General features: G+C 44.3%; 1 protein-coding gene across 1 annotated transcript in view; it reads left to right on the forward strand.

Moving 5' to 3' along the window:
• Window positions 1-17483: 17483 nt before the first annotated feature.
• Window positions 17484-18218, forward strand: part of LOC126360194 (long-chain fatty acid transport protein 4-like) — a 292857-nt gene continuing 292122 nt past the window's right edge. Inside the window, exon 1 of the mRNA XM_050007690.1 lies at window positions 17484-17863. Coding sequence (XP_049863647.1) covers window positions 17673-17863 — 191 coding nt within the window. The 5' untranslated portion in view covers window positions 17484-17672. The remainder of the gene's footprint in view (window positions 17864-18218) is intronic.

The raw sequence follows: 18218 nt of genomic DNA on the forward strand, positions 1-18218 counted from the left end.
GAAAACACGTCTGATATATTCTGTACGACACTGGTGACGGCAGGTGCGTCACATGACAGGAATACGTTGTCGATCTACCTAACTTGCACACTTGACGAATGGGTAAAAAGATTCTTCTACCTTGCCTGATTTAGGTTTTCTTGTGGATGTGATAATCACTCCCAAAAAAGTGATGAAAACATAAGTTAGCCACATAAACTGAAAATAAAAAATTAAACTTTTCACTCGAGGGAAGACCTGAACTAAGCACATGTGGTTCCGCAGCTCCTCACGCTAACCACAGGACCACGGCGCTTCTGAGATCACGTTATCATTGATGTTGCCTATCTTGCGTATGGACTACTCAGTTTGCTTATTTTTTCATAGTTCCACACAACTTCTTCCTGTTTTCTCGATTGATCTGCGTTCAGTTTTTCAAGGCCTATCCACTGTGCCAACTTATAACTAAATCTGAGGGGGGTGGGATGGGGAGGTTCACTTGTAAGTGTTATCAGTAGAATAAACTGCAGCAACTATAACAAAATGGTAAAGGCAGAGATGGAAAGAGAAGGATGGCTGTATCAGCAAGGCGTTGCGTTTAGTGCGTGATGATACCAATGATAGCGATGAATCTCGGGTGTAACTTGAAAATAATGTGCTGAGAATACCTCTTTTCCATTAGGGATCTAAGGGACTACTCACCTACGGAAAAACATGACTGGGGGCAATGTCATTCTTACTTGTACAGGACGCTGAACATCTTGTGTTAACGTAAAAAATGTAAAATTCATATGGCATTGTTGGCAGGAATATCCCACAGGGTTGCTGCAGCAGCCTGTCGGAAAGTGCGTTCTTTCTCTGCTCTCACTGGCTCCTTTGCTTGCAGACATGTGAGAGGTGAGTCGTATTTGTATTTGCAAAAAATGGCTCTTAGCACTATGGGACTTAACATCTGAGGTCATCAGTCCTCTAGAACTTAGAACTACTTAAACCTAACTAACTTAAGGACATCATATACATCCATGCCCGAGGCAGGATTCGAACCTGCGACCGCAGCAGCAGCGCAGTTCCGGACTGAAGGGCCTAACCGCTCGGTCACAGCGGCCGGATTATATATGCAGACTGTAGATAAGTGTCATAAAAAAATGTGTGTAGTATAGTGTTATGTATGTGTTTTAATGGCGGTGAGAGAAGCGAGAGTGTGAAACCCGGTGCCAGCACATAGCCTGCTCTCGAAAATAACCAAGAAGGCTGCCGAGTCCACCTTCGACGGACGGATCACCATCAAGAGTGTCCCATGCCATCGCTTCAGGACGCACTTGACTTCCGCAAGGCGTTCGATACAGTTCCCCACAGTCGTTTAATGAACAAAGTAAGAGTATATGGAATATCAGAACAATTGTGTGATTGGATTGAAGAGTTCCTAGATAACAGAACGCAGCATGTCATTCTCAATGGAGAGAAGTCTTCCGAAGTAAGGGTGATTTCATGTGTGCCGCAGGGGAGTGTCGTAGTACCGCTGCTATTCACAATATACATAAATGACCTTGTGGATGACATCGAAAGTTCACTGAGCCTTTTTGCGGATGATGCTGTGATATATCGAGAGGTTGTAACAATGGAAAATTGTACTGAAATGCAGGAGGATCTGCAGCGAATTGACGTATGGTGCAGGGAATGGCAATTGAATCTCAATGTAGACAAGTGTAATGTGCTGCGAATACATAGAAAGAATGATCCCTGATCATTTAGCTACAGAATAGCAGGTCAGTAACTGGAAGCAGTTAATTCCATAAATTATCATGGGAGTACGCATTAGGAGGGATTTAAAATCGAATGATCATATAAAGTTGATCGTTAGTAAAGCAGATGCCAGACTGAGATTCATTGGAAGAATCCTAAGGAAATGCAATCTGAAAATAAAGGAAGTAGGTTACAGTACTCTTGTTCGCCCACTGCTTGAATACTGCTCAGCAGTGTGGGATCCGTACCAGATAGGGCCGATAGAAGAGATAGAGAAGATCCAACGGAGAGCAGCGCGCTTCCTTACAGGATCATTTAGTAATCGCGAAGGCGTTACGGAGATGATAGATAAACTACAGTGGAAGACTCTGAAGGAGAGATGCTCAGTAGCTCGGTACGGGCTTTTGTTGAAGTTTCGAGAACATACCTTCACCGAAGAGTCAAGCAGTATATTGCTCCCTCCTACGTATATCTCGCGAAGAGACATGAGGATTAAATCAGAGAGATCAGAGCCCACACAGAAACATACCGACAATCCTTCTTTCCACGAACAATACGAGACTGGAATAGAAGGGAGAACCAATGTACACTGCGGAGTGGTACGGAATTTAATGCGAGGCATTGGCGCCATCACCTATCCTCCCAACGCCGGCCAAATAAGGGCAGTGAAAGTTTCTTCCACCAAGATTCGAACCTGCTTACCTCCGAGTCGAGCGTTACCGCACAGGCGTGCATTAGCGGCCTTGGCCACGGCTGAAGGTACGGGTTTTGTGAAGGAAATCTTGTAAGTTGACCGATCTGGCAACATTCCGGGAAGAGGACATATCGTGAAACTTGTATGAGCGACTGGAAAAAAGTTGTTTGGGGAATTCTGACATTTCTGCGCATAAATGAAACAGTGCTACGTGCATTTCTGAAGCTAGTATTCTGTTAGCTGTTTTGGTTTTTGCATAGAAAATTAAAAACCACAGTTTCTCATTATGAACAATTTTTCCACTCTGCAATCATTCCCTTTCGATTTTTGGTTAAAAGTGTCAATTGAAATAAAGTTTTTGTATCTCATAGTCTCACATCGCTGTTTTATTATTAATTAACTGTCTTTTTAACATTCGTACAGAGGCTGGTCCCGGCGGAGGTCCGAGTCCTCCCTCGGGCATGGGTGTGTGTGAAACTTCCTGGCAGATTAAAACTGTGTGCCCGACCGAGACTCGAACTCGTGACCTTTGCCTTTCGCGGGCTAGTGCTCTACCATCTGAGCTACCGAAACACGACTAGTTCTGCAAGGTTCGCAGGAGAACTTCTGTAAAGTCTGGAAGGTAGGAGACGAGATACTGGCAGAAGTAAAGCTGTGAGTTGATTGGCGACTCCATGGAGTGTCCTGTGCACCACGACCAGATAATGGTTATACTTGGAAGGAGAGACAGCGTTGGTCGTATTTTGTTGTTTTATTAACCGCAAAAAAATGAAGAAGAAGGAGATGGATATAGAGAGGGGAGAAGTAGACGGACAGAGGGATAAAAGGAGCAGACGGATACAGGGGAGGAACAGACTGTCAGAGCCATGGTCAGAAGGAGATGGAAAGGGAGTGGGGGATGGAGGTATTGGACAGAGATGGACAGAGAGGGTGAAAAGAGCAAATGGGCAGAGGGAAGGGAGAAGGAGGAGATGGATTAATAGAAGATTGAAATAAATATACAGCTGGGCAATGCAGGGTCATGAAAGGGAAAGCATACGCGCCTCCGTTTCAAAGTAAATAGGCTTACTATTTGATCAGACGCATCACTCAATGAAATCGTGTTGAGTAAAGTTGCTGCGTCGCGCGAGACTCATTCGTATGTGCTTTATAGTCAGTCAGGTGTAGCCACAATAAAAACTGACACCTGCATTTCCTTCTTAGCACTAATTGTTAGTGACTTGTTTATGTATACAGCACGTTCTAGGAGGACTAGTCCGTACGCAGGGAACGATCATTCAAAGCAAAAAGTCTAGTAAACATTTTCTCAGAACTGCATACCTTAAGAGAGGAGCAAGTGCCCATAGCTCTTAAGGTATGAATTTTAGAGCCCTTGTTTACTAAACTTTTTTTCTTTGAATGATTGTTGTGTAATATTCCTGAATATTGACCATTTCAACTGGGACATCCTGCATGTTACATTCTGTTGTAAATAGAGCAGATTTGGGAGAGTAATTCCGCCTTATGCAAGACAACTTTGCAGTTTTGTTTTCACCCAGACATGTTTCAGCACTTTTTGTGCTATCTTCAGTGGCTTTCTTATCCTTCTGCAAAATCGTTACATGTTAACCTTTAAAGGAACTTTTGGTACAAAATATTTACATTCGTTAAATGAGCTACTATTTTCAAATACTTTTGCATTGATTTGCATATAGTACAGAGTTCATACATGTATCACTGAGGTGAGGCATTTTGTGTTGTTCATATACGATACGTCTAAAGTTTCTAGTTTTATAGCACATTTGGGATTACTCGCCAGTTTTCTTCGCAAGGACGGAATAAGAAGAACTGCATCGTTCACAAATGGTGAGATAAGTTTCAGTCAACATTAACAACATTAACATTGCCCCAAGAGCAAAATTTCGCGAGAGTACATACAGGGCCCGTTTAACGTCCAAGTGCCCGCTTGGGGCGCCAAGTGAAGAAGGGCACCAGAGTCGTCGTAGTGCAATATTTGTGCACAGGTGTATCATAATTACTCGCGTAACGTAACACGGGTGAAAGTATACGAGCTGCGCGGGATTAGCCGAGCGGTCTGCCGGCACGCTAGCTCAGCGTGTTCGGTCAGAGGGATAGCCGGTACGGTAGCTCAGCGTGCTCGGTCAGAGGGTTAGCTGCCCTCTGCAACAAAAAAACTGAGGTAATCGATCAACAACGAACTGACGTGGGTGTCTTTCGACGTCCGCCCCGAGCTGATTCAACGAACGAAAGCGAACAAAATGAGATTAAAAAAAAAAGCGGGTTAGCTGCCCTGTGTAATAAAAAAACTGAGTTAATCGATCAACAACGAACTTAAGCGGATGTCATACAACGTCCCCCCCCCCCCCCCCCCCCGAGCAGATACCACGAACGAAAGCGAACAAAATGAGATTATTAAAAAAAGCTGTCTAAGGCGCTGCAGTCATGGACTGTGCGGCTGGTCCCGGCGGAGGTTCGAGTCCTCCCTCGGGCATGGGTGTGTGTGTGTGTGTGTGTTTGTCCTTAGGATAATTTAAGTTAGTTAACGAGCTGTCTGTGATGTATCTGTGATTGGGGGGGGGGGGCGTTAAGAGCCGAAACTGACTATACATTTAATACAGTGTAGGAAATCCGTTGCATTCAAAACAACTCCAAGTCACGGCGGAAAGGATAACTACAAAATGGTTCAAATGGCTCTGAGCGCTATGGGACTTAACATCTATGGTCATCAGTCCCCTAGAACTAGAACTACTTAAACCTGACTAACCTAAGGATAGCACACAACTTAAACCTGACTAACCTAAGGATAGCACACAACACCCAGCCATCACGAGGCAGAGAAAATCCCTGACCCCGCCGGGAATCGAACCCGGGAACCCGGGCGTGGGAAGCGAGAACGCTACCGCACGACCACGAGATGCGGGCGGATAGCTACACTTCCGGGTTTTAAAGAGGATCTTATACCATTCTTCCTGGGAAGAAGGTAATAATTATAAAGCTGGATAGTGATCAAGCAACCTTCTCTCCAAAGTAGATCACAGATGCTCAATAATATTGAGATCTGCTGACAATGGTGGCTAAGGGAATGTGACATTCATCCTCGTATTGAGAAAACCAGTCGTAGACGATGGAAACGGTGTGAACAGGAGTTGGAACACAGCATCATAATTGGGGAACAAACATTTGATGGAACTAAGCAGCCAAAACGGTCACATAATGCTTGGCAGCCATGGGACGCTGCAGAATAACCATGGCACACGGAAAACCACTATGTGGCTGCCCGAGTCATCACTGAACCCCGCCATGTTTCACTCATCGTACGTAAACGCTGCCAGAATTTGGAAATAGTGTGAAACAATATTCATCCAACCGAATGACTGTATTCCATCGCTCTGTATTCCACGATTTTTGGCTCCGACACCATGTTTACGGGCAATGGCATCACTAATAAGAGGTTTTGGAATTCCAACTCGTTCTGCAATTCTCTGCTTCTGGAGATCCCTTCGTGTTGTTTTGGCGCTAACGGGGTTTGCGAGTGCGCCATTCTGTTCTGCAGTGATTTTTGCAGCTGTCGTCGTCCTCTTTTTTGTCACAATTCTCTTCAATGACCGTCCGTCTCGATCAGTCAGTACTCTCTCCTCTGCGGTTTTGACTCAGTGGGTGGTTTTCTCGCTTTCCCTGTATGCGGTATAAATCTTCGATGCCACGCCTCCTGAAACAGCGTACACTTCGGCTACATTGATTAAGGGAGCCGGCCGCTGTGACAGAGCGCTTCTAGGCGCCTCTGTCCGGAACCGCGCACCGCTACGGTCGCAGGTTCGAATCCTGCCTCGGTCATGGACGTGTGTGATGTCCTTAGGTTAGTTAGGTTTAAGTAGTTCTAAGTCTAGGGGACTGATTACCTGAGATGTTAAGTGCTATAGTGCTTAGAGCCATTTGGACCATTTGATCACGGAAGGATCCATCACACCAGCACAAGCAATTTGCCCACGTTCGAATTCACTTAGCTCGAAGATAATGCAGTTACAACTTCACAGAACACTGTTCTGGCCACGGTTGATACTTACAACATATTGAGGGCGTTGCACAGGTGTCGTTCATGGTCAAATGCAACAGCATCGGCTGCAAAGTTGGTTAGCATCCTCATTTATGTTCAAGCATGCATTTCTCATTGTGTTTTCTCATTTTTGTTCAAGCGTTGTACAGAATTATCATACACTGCACAAAGACTTTGTGGTTGTATTCCACTGTCTCTTTTTGCGCAACCAAGTTACAGTATGTTGTTCATAACGAGTATCTTCCGTAGATGCAATTTCCCACTCCGGTTCTGTCGTCTCTCCGAATTTTTCGAATTTCACATACGTCCATAAGAAACATAAAATTTAAACATTTAAATGGACATTTTCTTATATGTTTTAACGGCTGTAACAAAACTGGGGCATTATTTCTTGAACGACCTTCGTGTATTACCGTGCAACTGTTATTCTTGGCCGGCCGTTGTGGCCGCGCGGTTATAGGCGCTACTGTCTGGAACCGTGCGACCGCAACGGTCGCAGGTTCGAATCCTGTCTCGGACATGGATGTGTGTGATGTCCTCAGGTTAGTTGGGTTTAAATAGCTCTAAATCTAGAGGACTGATGACCTCAGCAGCTAAGTCTCATAGTGCTCAGAGTCATTTGAACCTTTTTTTTTTTTTGTTATTCTTGGCTATATTATAAACTGTGGCAATGTATAGCCTAGGTAATGATAGGAATGTTAAAACTACCACAATGGTAGACCAAGCATTTATGATTGTACCGGACAAAACAAATACCGGAGATAATAAAACTTGTACGTTTCTTTTCCTTAATAGACAAATATGGAGAAGCCATGGTACAAATGGGACGAAAATAACATGAAGCAAACCTTAAAAGAGTCAGACTTCTTGACATTCTGAAAAGCGAGTGAGTAACATTCAGTTCCGAGTAGTACATTAGCTGGTAGACTACTTGTTGCAGGAAAATAAAGAGATAGCGATGAAGCATGTTTTACGTAATTACAAGCTTTTCCGAGAACATTCAGTGATGGCTAGGAAACAGTATTGTATGATAAATGATTTCGATAAAAAGACTGCATTAAACGCCATATTTATGACTGTTGGGACCATGAAAATTGTGTCCATATGGAGCTGAACAGTCGTTACGTGAGACAAATGTTTCACTGAAGGTTGGCCAAGATTTTGATTTAAGCCTATTCTGTTCAAAACTTTAAATTTATACTATTATACACTCCTGGAAATGGAAAACAGAATACATTGACAATGGTGTGTCAGACCCACCATACTTGCTCCGGACACTGCGAGAGGGCTGTACAAGCAATGATCACACGCACGGCACAGCGGACACACCAGGAACCGCGGTGTTGGCCGTCGAATGGCGCTAGCTGCGCAGCATTTGTGCACCGCCGCCGTCAGTGTCAGCCAGTTTGCCGGGGCATACGGAGCTCCATCGCAGTCTTTAACACTGGTAGCATGCCGCGACAGCGTGGACGTGAACCGTATGTGCAGTTGACGGACTTATGAGCGAGGGCGTATAGTGGGCATGCGGGAGGCCGGGTGGACGTACCGCCGAATTGCTCAACACGTGGGGCGTGAGGTCTCCACAGTACATCGATGTTGTCGCCAGTGGTCGGCGGAAGGTGCACGTGCTCGTCGACCTGGGACCGGACCGCAGCGACGCACGGATGCACTCCAAGACCGTAGGATTCTACGCAGTGCCGTAGGGGACCGCACCGCCACTTCCCAGCAAATTAGGGACACTGTTGCTCCTGGGGTATCGGCGAGGACCATTCGCAACCGTCTCCATGAAGCTGGGCTACGGTCCAGCACACCGTTAGGCCGTCTTCCGCTCACGCCCCAACATCGTGCAGCCCGCCTCCAGTGGTGTCGCGACAGACGTGAATGGAGGGACGAATGGAGACGTGTCGTCTTCAGCGATGAGAGTCGCTTCTGCCTTGGTGCCAATGATGGTCGTATGCGTGTTTGGCGCCGTGCAGGTGAGCGCCACAATCAGGACTGCATACGACCGAGGCACACAGGGCCAACACCCGGCATCATGGTGTGGGGAGCGATCTCCTACACTGGCCGTACACCTCTGGTGATCGTCGAAGGGGCACTGAATAGTGCACGGTACATCCAAACCGTCATCGAACCCATCGTTCTACCATTCCTAGACCGGCAAGGGAACTTGCTGTTCCAACAGGACAATGCACGTCCGCATGTATCCCGCGCCACCCAACGTGCTCTAGAAGGTGTAAGTCAACTACCCTGCCCAGCAAGATCTCCGGATCTGTCCCCCATTGAGCATGTTTGGGACTGGATGAAGCGTCGTCTCACGCGGTCTGCACGTCCAGCACGAACGCTGGTCCAACTGAGGCGCCAGGTGGAAATGGCATGGCAAGCCGTTCCACAGGACTACATCCAGCATCTCTACGATCGTCTCCATGGGAGAATAGCAGCCTGAATTGCTGCGAAAGGTGGATATACACTGTACTAGTGCCGACATTGTGCATGCTCTGTTGCCTGTGTCTATGTGCCTGTGGTTCTGTCAGTGCGATCATGTGATGTATCTGACCCCAGGAATGTGTCAATAAAGTTTCCCCTTCCTGGGACAATGAATTCACGGTGTTCTTATTTCAATTTCCAGGAGTGTATAAAGTTTTGCTCATCTGAGTCAACTTTCTCCATACACGGAAACTCTGAAATATGAAACTGAAACGTAAAAATAACCTCATTATTGTTACAAAAAGAGATCAACTATCGGCAGTAGTAAGTAACATAGATGCTTCTACGTGTGATACAGTACAACGGCTTCCTTCCTTGCAGAGACCGCTGGTGGGGAAAATGTTCAAATCACAGACATAACTCAGCCGATTTTAGCAACAGACTGGGGAGCTCTTACTCTAAGCAGTTCGGACCGATTGGTTAACTCTGATATAATTTCATTTTTAAAGTCCCGTACCTCAGTCGGTAAGAAAATGGAACCCTTATTGAATCAGTTTTCTGTCCGTCTGTTTGTCTTTCTGTCCGTCTGTTAAAAACCATTTTCCTCGGGAACGAGCAGGCGTAACAAGTTGAAATTTATGTCACATACTAAAGTCTAGGGTCCCTTTGCGGTGTAAATGATTCAAGCTTGTAAGACAATGCAGTCAAAAGCTACGGGCGTTACAAATTTTGATACTCGAAAACTCACTCATCAAAACCTATTGGACAACTACCTTTGGCCTAGAATCATAAAATTCGGCAAGACGCAAGATTACACAGTACAAGTAAGGAAAAAATCCGAAAAGTGTTCTTTTGCAATTATATCAATCACAAAAATTATTTCTTTTGTGATTTGTTATCTGACTTGAAACTTAACATTAAAACAATCTCATAAGTCTTGAAATTTCCAGGACCGATGTCTTGCCAGTATCAATGTCGGTAACAGGCAAAAATCGAGATTCTCTATTCTCAGGATAGATGGGCTCTGAGCACTATGGGACTTGACTTCTGAGGTCATCAGTCCCCTAGAACTTAGAACTACTTAAGCCTAACTAACCTAAGGACATCACACACATCCATGCCCGAGGCAGGATTCGAACCTGCAACCGTAGGGGTCCCGCGGTTCCGAACTGAAGCGCCTAGAACCGCACGGCCACTCCGGTCGGCGAAAAGACTAAATGAAGGAGTTCTGTTACGCTGGAAACAAAATAACACATAGCGGATGGTATAAAGAGGACATAAAAAGCAGACTTACACTGGTAAAGAGGGCACTCGCGGCCAAAAGAAGCTTACTATTATAAGAAATATGCCTTAATTTGGAGGAGAAATTTTTCAGAATGTACTTTTGGAGTACAACATTTCATGGAAGTGAAACATGAATTGGTGAGAAAACCGGAACAGAAGAGAATTGAAGAGTTTGAAACGTGGTGCTATAGAGGGATGTTGAAAATAAGGTGACCTAATAAGAGATGAGCAGGTTCTCCGCAGAATCGACGAGGAAAGAAACATATGGGAAACACCAACAAGAAGAAGGGACAGGACACCAGGACAAGCGTTAAGAAATGAGGGAACAACTTCCATGCTACTATAGAGAGCTGTAGAGGGTAAAAACTTTAAAGCAATACAGTTATTGAAATGCCAGGTGGTTATAATTAAAACACAGCTACTCACGGAGATTCAGTGTGGGCTGTAGTTATCGGATGGCAACGAAATTAGGTAGATATGCTAGTGAGCTATGCGGAACCAATTTACGCTGGAAAACGAATTACTTCCTACTGTGACCACCTGGTGTCAACCTGGCGCTGTATACAGTTTGTATAATGATATGACATCCACACTGTCACCTGACAAGCCATAACGTGATTTATGGCTATCAAAATGAGAGACCATGCGGTATTAGTGGAACTGTTTTAATTGAACGGCAACAGTTACAATGCATTGAGAGAGTATCGCCGACTGAAAAGTCTGAGGAGAGCCCCGATATCATTAAGTGGTTTACAGTAGTTGATGACGAAATTCCAAAACACAGGTGAGCCTGGTGTGGCGCCTGGAGGAGGAATGCTTCCTATCCCGGTGTTAGTTATTGGCGAGGTTGCTGTTACTGTAACTCAACTATGGAGCAGGTGGCCAGGGTATTGCTAATGCTCTTTTAGTGTAACGAGAATTGTCTGTTCAAAATGGTTCAAATGGCTCTGAGCACTATGCGACTTATCTTCTGAGGTCATTAGTCGCCTAGAACGTAGAACTAATTAAACCTAACTAACCTAAGGACATCACACACATCCATGCCCGAGGCAGGATTCTAACCTGCGACCGTAGCGGTCGGGCGGTTCCAGACTGAAGCGCCTAAAACCGCACGGCCACAACGGCCTGCAAGAATTGTCTGTCCCACGGTCAACAGAATGGAAAGTATTAGCCGGCCGCGGTGGCCGAGTGTGATGTCCTTAGGTTAGTTAGGTTTAAGTAGTTCTAAGCGACTGATGACCTCAGAAGCTAAGTCGCATAGTGCTCAGAGACATTTTTTTGTGATGTATTGCCGTCTATTTTAACCGCTATCTGTGCAGCAACTGAAGCCTCTTGATTCGCAGCAACGTTCTGCACCTGCTCTTCGGAATCTGGCACGGGTCGAAGTTGATGTCCCGTGGCCAGGCTACATTCTGTGAAGTAACGTCGAACGTTTTACAATGCAGGGTGCGGTGAATACACAGTGCTGCCGAATTAGGGGTACTGTTAAACTATGTGTTGTGCAAGAAGAGCCATTGCATCGCCGTGTGCAGCTGCCTGATATTGGTTCACAAGCAGATTTATTCTCGGTCTGTTCTTCTTTGGAGAGAATACTCCCAGAGGGCCTGTCAGGTTTACGTTATCGAGACTCCTTGTACAGTATGTGATTCCTCGATTGATCTGTGTCGGTTAGACCATCAGAGACAAAGCATCTCGAGAACCTGCTGCTAATAAGGCGATTACACCGTTCATTTGTTGCACATTTTTACGAGCTTCAAGCAGGAGCTTCTTCAGTAATGGATGGAAACTATGATTGCTGTGTACAGATGCGAGCTGAGTTGGTGACCCTTAACTCACAGCTCCATGCGGCTTCCATCACACAGCCTGAGGCTGCTGCCAAGGGGCATCACTGTGTGTGTGTGGGGGGGGGGGGGGGGGGGGGGGATGCGAGGGACATCGAGCACGCCCCATGTGTCTCCCGATGAGTCCACTGCTGTGGCCGCCCCGCGAACTTCCTGCACTGAGGTTGACCCCTCAACCGTAGTCATGTGAGAGATCATCCCAAATTCTGGCAGCCAGCGAAAGACTTTCCGACGGGCCGATCGTATGGTTCCCCGGTTCATTTAAACCACACTGGGGGACAATTTTTGGTTGAAGAAATCTGCCGTTTAGCAAATTTGAGTGACAATCGCCGTAATATAGAAGCAGTCCAAAGTAATTTGGACAAATGGGTCATAAAGAAAGATGCGATGCCTTATAAAAAGGGCGAAAGACATTTCTTAGGGAAGTGGACCGTATCACAAAAAAATGTGGTGCAGAATAAAATTGCAAATACACACTGAAGATTGTACTCCAGAATGTACAGTCATTAACAAACAAAGGTGATTAAATAAAAATACTCCTCAATAATGAATGGAAAGATGTTTCAGTGTTATGTTTTTGCGAACATTGGTTACAAAAATGGTTCAAATGGCTCTGAGCACTATGGGACTTAAATTCTGAGGTCATCAGTCCCCTAGAACTTAGAACTGCTTAAACCTAACTAACCTAAGGACATCACACACATCCATGCCCGAGGCACGATTCGAACCTGCGACCGTCACGGTCGCGCGTTTCCAGACTGTAGTGCCTAGTACCCCTTGGCCACCTCGGCCGGCCATTGGTTACAAAATGAGTATTTTCAATACTTAAAAATACTGCATTTTAATCCTGCAAGAGTTTGCAAATTTGGTTGTGAAAGAGACTATGAAATCTCAGCTGTTGAATTAATGTCTGAAAAAACTATTATTTTATGTGAGTGTAGATCCCCTGTTAGCAAGATAAGTGTTGTATGTTTCAAAAAGATTGGACCTTGCTTTAGGCAAACTTAAGACAACTGGGATAACAGTGGTATTATGTGGTGATTTTATTATTGACTTTCTGTGCCATGGCCCTCACAGGGAAACGTTTTTAAATGTTGTAAAACCCCACAATCTTTGTCTGACTGTCAGCTCTCCAACACATGTAACAAAAACTAGTGTCACTCTCCGCGATCAGGTATGTTTAAACATGGACAAGTATACATCAGATAACTTTGATACCGGCTGTAGTGACCACCGGTCGTAATTACTGACCGTACCTGTTAATCACATTTCGACCAGTATACAAAACATTATCCATAAAAGGATTTATAGTAGGAAAAATATTGAATACTTCCAGTATCTAATCAGCGAAAAATCTAGGAGAGAAGTATATGATACCTCTATTACCAACGAAAAGATGGAAAATTTTTTTGAACATTTTCAAGCACAACTTTGGCATAGCTTTTCCACAAAGGAAAGTGATTTCCAAAATCACAAATAGATTCAAAAACTGGATCACATCAGGCATTAGAGTATCTTGTAAAAGGAAGTGGGAACTTTTTCTGCAGTCAAAAACTCACTGCAGTTCAGAATTTATTAATTATTTCAAAAAATACAAGCTAGTTTTGAAACGTGTCATAAAAGATGCAAAAATTAAGGAAAATGACAAATACATTATGAAGTCATCCAATAAAACTAAGTCCACGTGGAAAACTGTGTGGGATCGTATGAGGAAGAAGACAACTCACAAAAATATTGTGATATTTCATGATGACAAGAGTGTCACTGACCCTAGGGCAGTTGCAAACAGTTTGAATTCTTATTATGCAACTGCTGCTGAAAAATTAGTGAAGGAAAAATTTGGAAATCCCACCTAATACAAGATGGAAATAACTTTCATCTATTGAAATAAGCAATATAGCCATGTTCCTCATCCCGATAAGCCCAACAGAGCTCCTAAATACCATTAATTCATTGAAGAGTAATTATTCGACTGGTACTGATGATATTCCAGATTATATTATAAAAATAACAGCAAGACAAATACTTTCGCCTTTATTTGACATGTGCAATTCATCCTTATCATGTGGTATCTTTCCTCAGCAACGGCAAATACCCCTATATAAAAAAGGTGATCATCAAAGTATGGGTAACTATAGCCCTGTGTCTCTATTGTCAGGACTTTCGAAAATTATTGAAACAGTGTTGCTTTCAATACTAACTACATTCTTCGACAAGAATAATATGATTTCTGGAAGTCAACATGGCTTCAGACCACAGCGATCAATTGAAACAGCCACTTTCAGTCTGATAAATCATGTCTTGAATGCAATGGACAACTACAGAAATATCTCAGGTTTATTCTTGGACCTACCAAAAGATTTTTATGTGATTGATCATTCTGTACTCCTGAGGAAGGTCGAATGGTATGGTGCAAGAGGTGTGCCAAATCAGTGGCTTAAATCGTATGTGGGATATCGCTCTCAGGAAACTGAAATTAAGTATATAGAAGGAAATGAATTCCAGGTACACCTTTCAGAACCATGTGGACTAAGTCATGCTGTTCCATAGGGATTCATTTTAGGTCTCTTTTTTTTTTTCTTTTGTCTACATTAATGATTTCCCATCACACGTTAGGGACTCTGAACCAGTACTGTTTGCATATGACACCAGTCTATTGATTGAATGGATTAAAGAAGAAAATCTTACTGCATCTGCCAAAGATATTACAAAAGGAGTGTCTGAATGGTTTACCAGAAACAGGCTAATAGTTAATCCCCAAAAAACGGCACTCATGAATTTCCACACTGATCAAATTAAAAATCAGGCACAACCTGTAATATGTGTAGATAACCAAAACATTAGTGCTGTCAATGAAACGAAATTTCTTGGGATTCATATCCAGGAAAATCTTAAATGGAGCACTTATATCACATCACTAAATTCAAAACTAGCAAAAATGATCTATGTAGTAAGAATTTGTAAGGTGTCAGGGAAATCCAACACCTTCCATGAAAACCCTGACATGATAAGCAAATCCAGTAGTATGTCACATAGCTCCAAATAAATCGTGACATTAAATTGACCAAAGTAATACGAGTAACGAGTGAGCAAATGGAATACCACAGACTAACACAAGAATGCCTAAATGCATGTTATATCTTCCCACTGTAGGACAGACGCAGTTCCGAGGAGAGAAACGAGAACAGGAGCCGAGAGCAGAACCGTGTTAAGCGAGAAGGCCGTATGATAAGGGACGGACACCCAAGTCGCCAGCTAACCGCTAGGACCACCCCAGACGCAAGTTTTAGCGTGAGACTTTTTCGCGTCTCTGTTAAAAGCTGGAGCCCTCCTGAAGAACAATATAGATCTTACGATAAAGTTAAAATGACCACACCAGCTGCAAGTTTTAGCGTGATAATTTTTTGCGTCTCTGTTACGTTGCAAACTTTAAAAACATTGCCCCACCACGAAAAGTATAACGTTTCTCATTGGATAGACAGAATTCTGTAGGCAGAGCTTAAGGTTAACATTGAGACCCTGATTGGTCAGATGAAAACACAGCCAGATAGTTTTTTTAAACCAACTTCGGTAAATTGTAGTAAGGAGAAGTTAAGAGAGAGTTGCTTCCGAGACGGCGAGGTGAACGGAGCTGTGCTGCCCGCCGCCCCCTGACGAACACCGTCAAGGTAATGAACTCACGCGATGCCGCATAACAGCGCATAAAGCTTCACTCAGAACTGCAGAAGTCTCATCTGTTACACCCCCTTTTTGCGTAATACTAGTGTCGATCGTCAATTAAAGCTCATGGTGTTCACATTTGCCACTTGAGGTAAAAATCTGAAACGCGATGATTTTTCTGTTATATAGTTATTGAGAAGCCACATCAGCCACTGTAATTTACGACAAGTTAGATAAGTAATTAAAGATAATTGAGGGTCACTGTAGACCATTTTGATAGTTTTCTCTTTTGTGAAACTTAATTTAAACCTAGATTATAGATGTGATATGGCATAGGTCATCCTTCGATCCATTGTAGAGCTTGGAAACCCATTCAGGGAATATTCGTTCAAATTTTTGTTGAACGCAGTTGGTTTTTACCATCATGTATTAAAACATTTTCTTTTATCAGTAGTGCAATTTATAAACGATGTTTTGTGAGTAGAATAAAATTTCCAATGGTAAACTTAACTGCTTTTTCGACGTTATTTTACCAGCTAACTAAAAATAGGAAAGCCTTGAACCTCTTCCACTAAATTTAGTTAGTATTAAGATTCTTTTACAGGGAGGGCAGTGGAGCTGACGCTGAAATCATTAAGTATTTGGTTATATCATCGCTAGTCTCACTGAACTCTTCTGAATTCTACATGTCATGTATGGTCTGGCGTCTCCTTACCAGCAAGAGATCCCAGGTTCAAACTAGTCAATTCCCTAAAAAACACGCTCAGAGCGCCGTTGCGCGAAAGTGGTAGGGAGACACGATATAGAACAAACAGACACCACGCAGAATGTTAGAAATTCTTTGCAACAATACTAGTGCAGAAACAGTTAGGGCTGTATCTTTGCTCATGTACACTCAACACTGAAGTACAGTATCATTTTCTGGGGAAATGTACACCAGGCCATAACAGTTTTCAGGAAACAAAAGGCAAATATAAGAATAATGAAACGTGTGAACAGCAGAAAACTATGTTAACCTTTCTTTAAAGATCTGAAGATCCTACCCCTTCCCTGCATTTATATACAGGAAGTAGTCATGCATGTCAAAAACAGCCATCCGCAACCACAGAGAATCTCTCGCGATCCAAAGCGACACACATCATACCGACTTTAGCTACCAGCTGCAGTTGGGTGCACCCTGTACTCTTCATGGCATCCAGAAGCACCCTTTTCACATCCGGAATGACTCCTACCAGTATGAAAACGCAGAGTGGCCTCCTCCTCCTTGGTAGCGATGTAGCATCTTGTCGACCCCTTCGGTGTACATAATGAACAAACTATGTAAGTGGTGGTTAATAGTGTAATCAACGTTATGCCTTTCTCACTTGTTTAGCCTTGTCCTACACGTACCGTTCCTAATCCATTACTTTTAAGATATTTCTATACGTCTTTCTTGCATTGAAAGCGCCAGATTTGCACCTGGTGGCCACTATTGGAACGACTTGTTTCCAGCATGAATATGTTCCGCTTTAAAGCATTGTAATATCTACCAAATTTCGCTGCCATGTGATAATCACACCCCACACTGGATCTCTGTGAAAAGCTGCACTTTAATTATAACCACGCGGTATATCCAATAACTAATGGGGAACATTTATTGCAGAGAGATAAAAGAAGTTGGCACCGAAGGACAATTCGTGGCGGGCCACATAAAGACAGTGAGAAGACATATAACAAAAAAACCTCACATTTTTTGTATGCTTTATAGTTATCTGTGTTTATGCGCGGTGACAGTCTCAACTTGCACTCAGTTGGGTCCACGCACTTCCGCAAACACACTCGACGCAAACTGCGCAGCACGTGTCTCTGCCCCAGTATACCCCAGCATCGCCGCGCATGCGCAACGCCCGTAGATGGGCTGTGTGGGACGGGAAGTGGGGGTAGCGAAGAGCGCGTGCAGAGTTGGCGGGAGGCCGGCGGAAGCAGTCAGTGTGCCCTCTGCCGGCGGCGAGCAATGACGAAGGGCGAGTGGCGCGTGGTTCCCGTATTGGCGGCGCTGGGCGCGACCGCGATCGTCGTGTGCTCGAGCTGGCCGCTGGCGATGCACCTGTTGCTGCGCGCGGCCGCCGTCGCCGTGCTGGGGCTGGCCGTGGCCTACCACAGGCGTCTCAGGATCATCCTCACTGTGCTGCCCAGGGACCTCAGGTGAGAGCACCGGCTGCACTACACGTTCCGCGTCCTGCTCTGTTGACAGCCAGCGGCGGCTGTTCACTCCAGAGGGACGTTCCCTTCCCACATGTGCTACACGACGAAGATATTATTGAATTTGGCATACCGTGACGATTGTCGGAAAACATGCGATGAGGTTACAGTAAACAAGTACATTAATGGCTAAGGAAAACGCACTACACTTTGAATGCTGTCAGAACACTTGTACATACACTGATTAGTCAAAGCATTATGACCGCCTGCCTAACAGCTTGTTTGCCCGTCTTAGGATATGTCACTGATTCTGAGTGTCAGCGATCCGGCACTTTGTTGGTAGATATGTGGCATTAGA

The sequence above is a fragment of the Schistocerca gregaria genome, chromosome 1 (assembly GCF_023897955.1).
Source record: "Schistocerca gregaria isolate iqSchGreg1 chromosome 1, iqSchGreg1.2, whole genome shotgun sequence".
Lineage (NCBI taxonomy): Eukaryota > Metazoa > Arthropoda > Insecta > Orthoptera > Acrididae > Schistocerca > Schistocerca gregaria.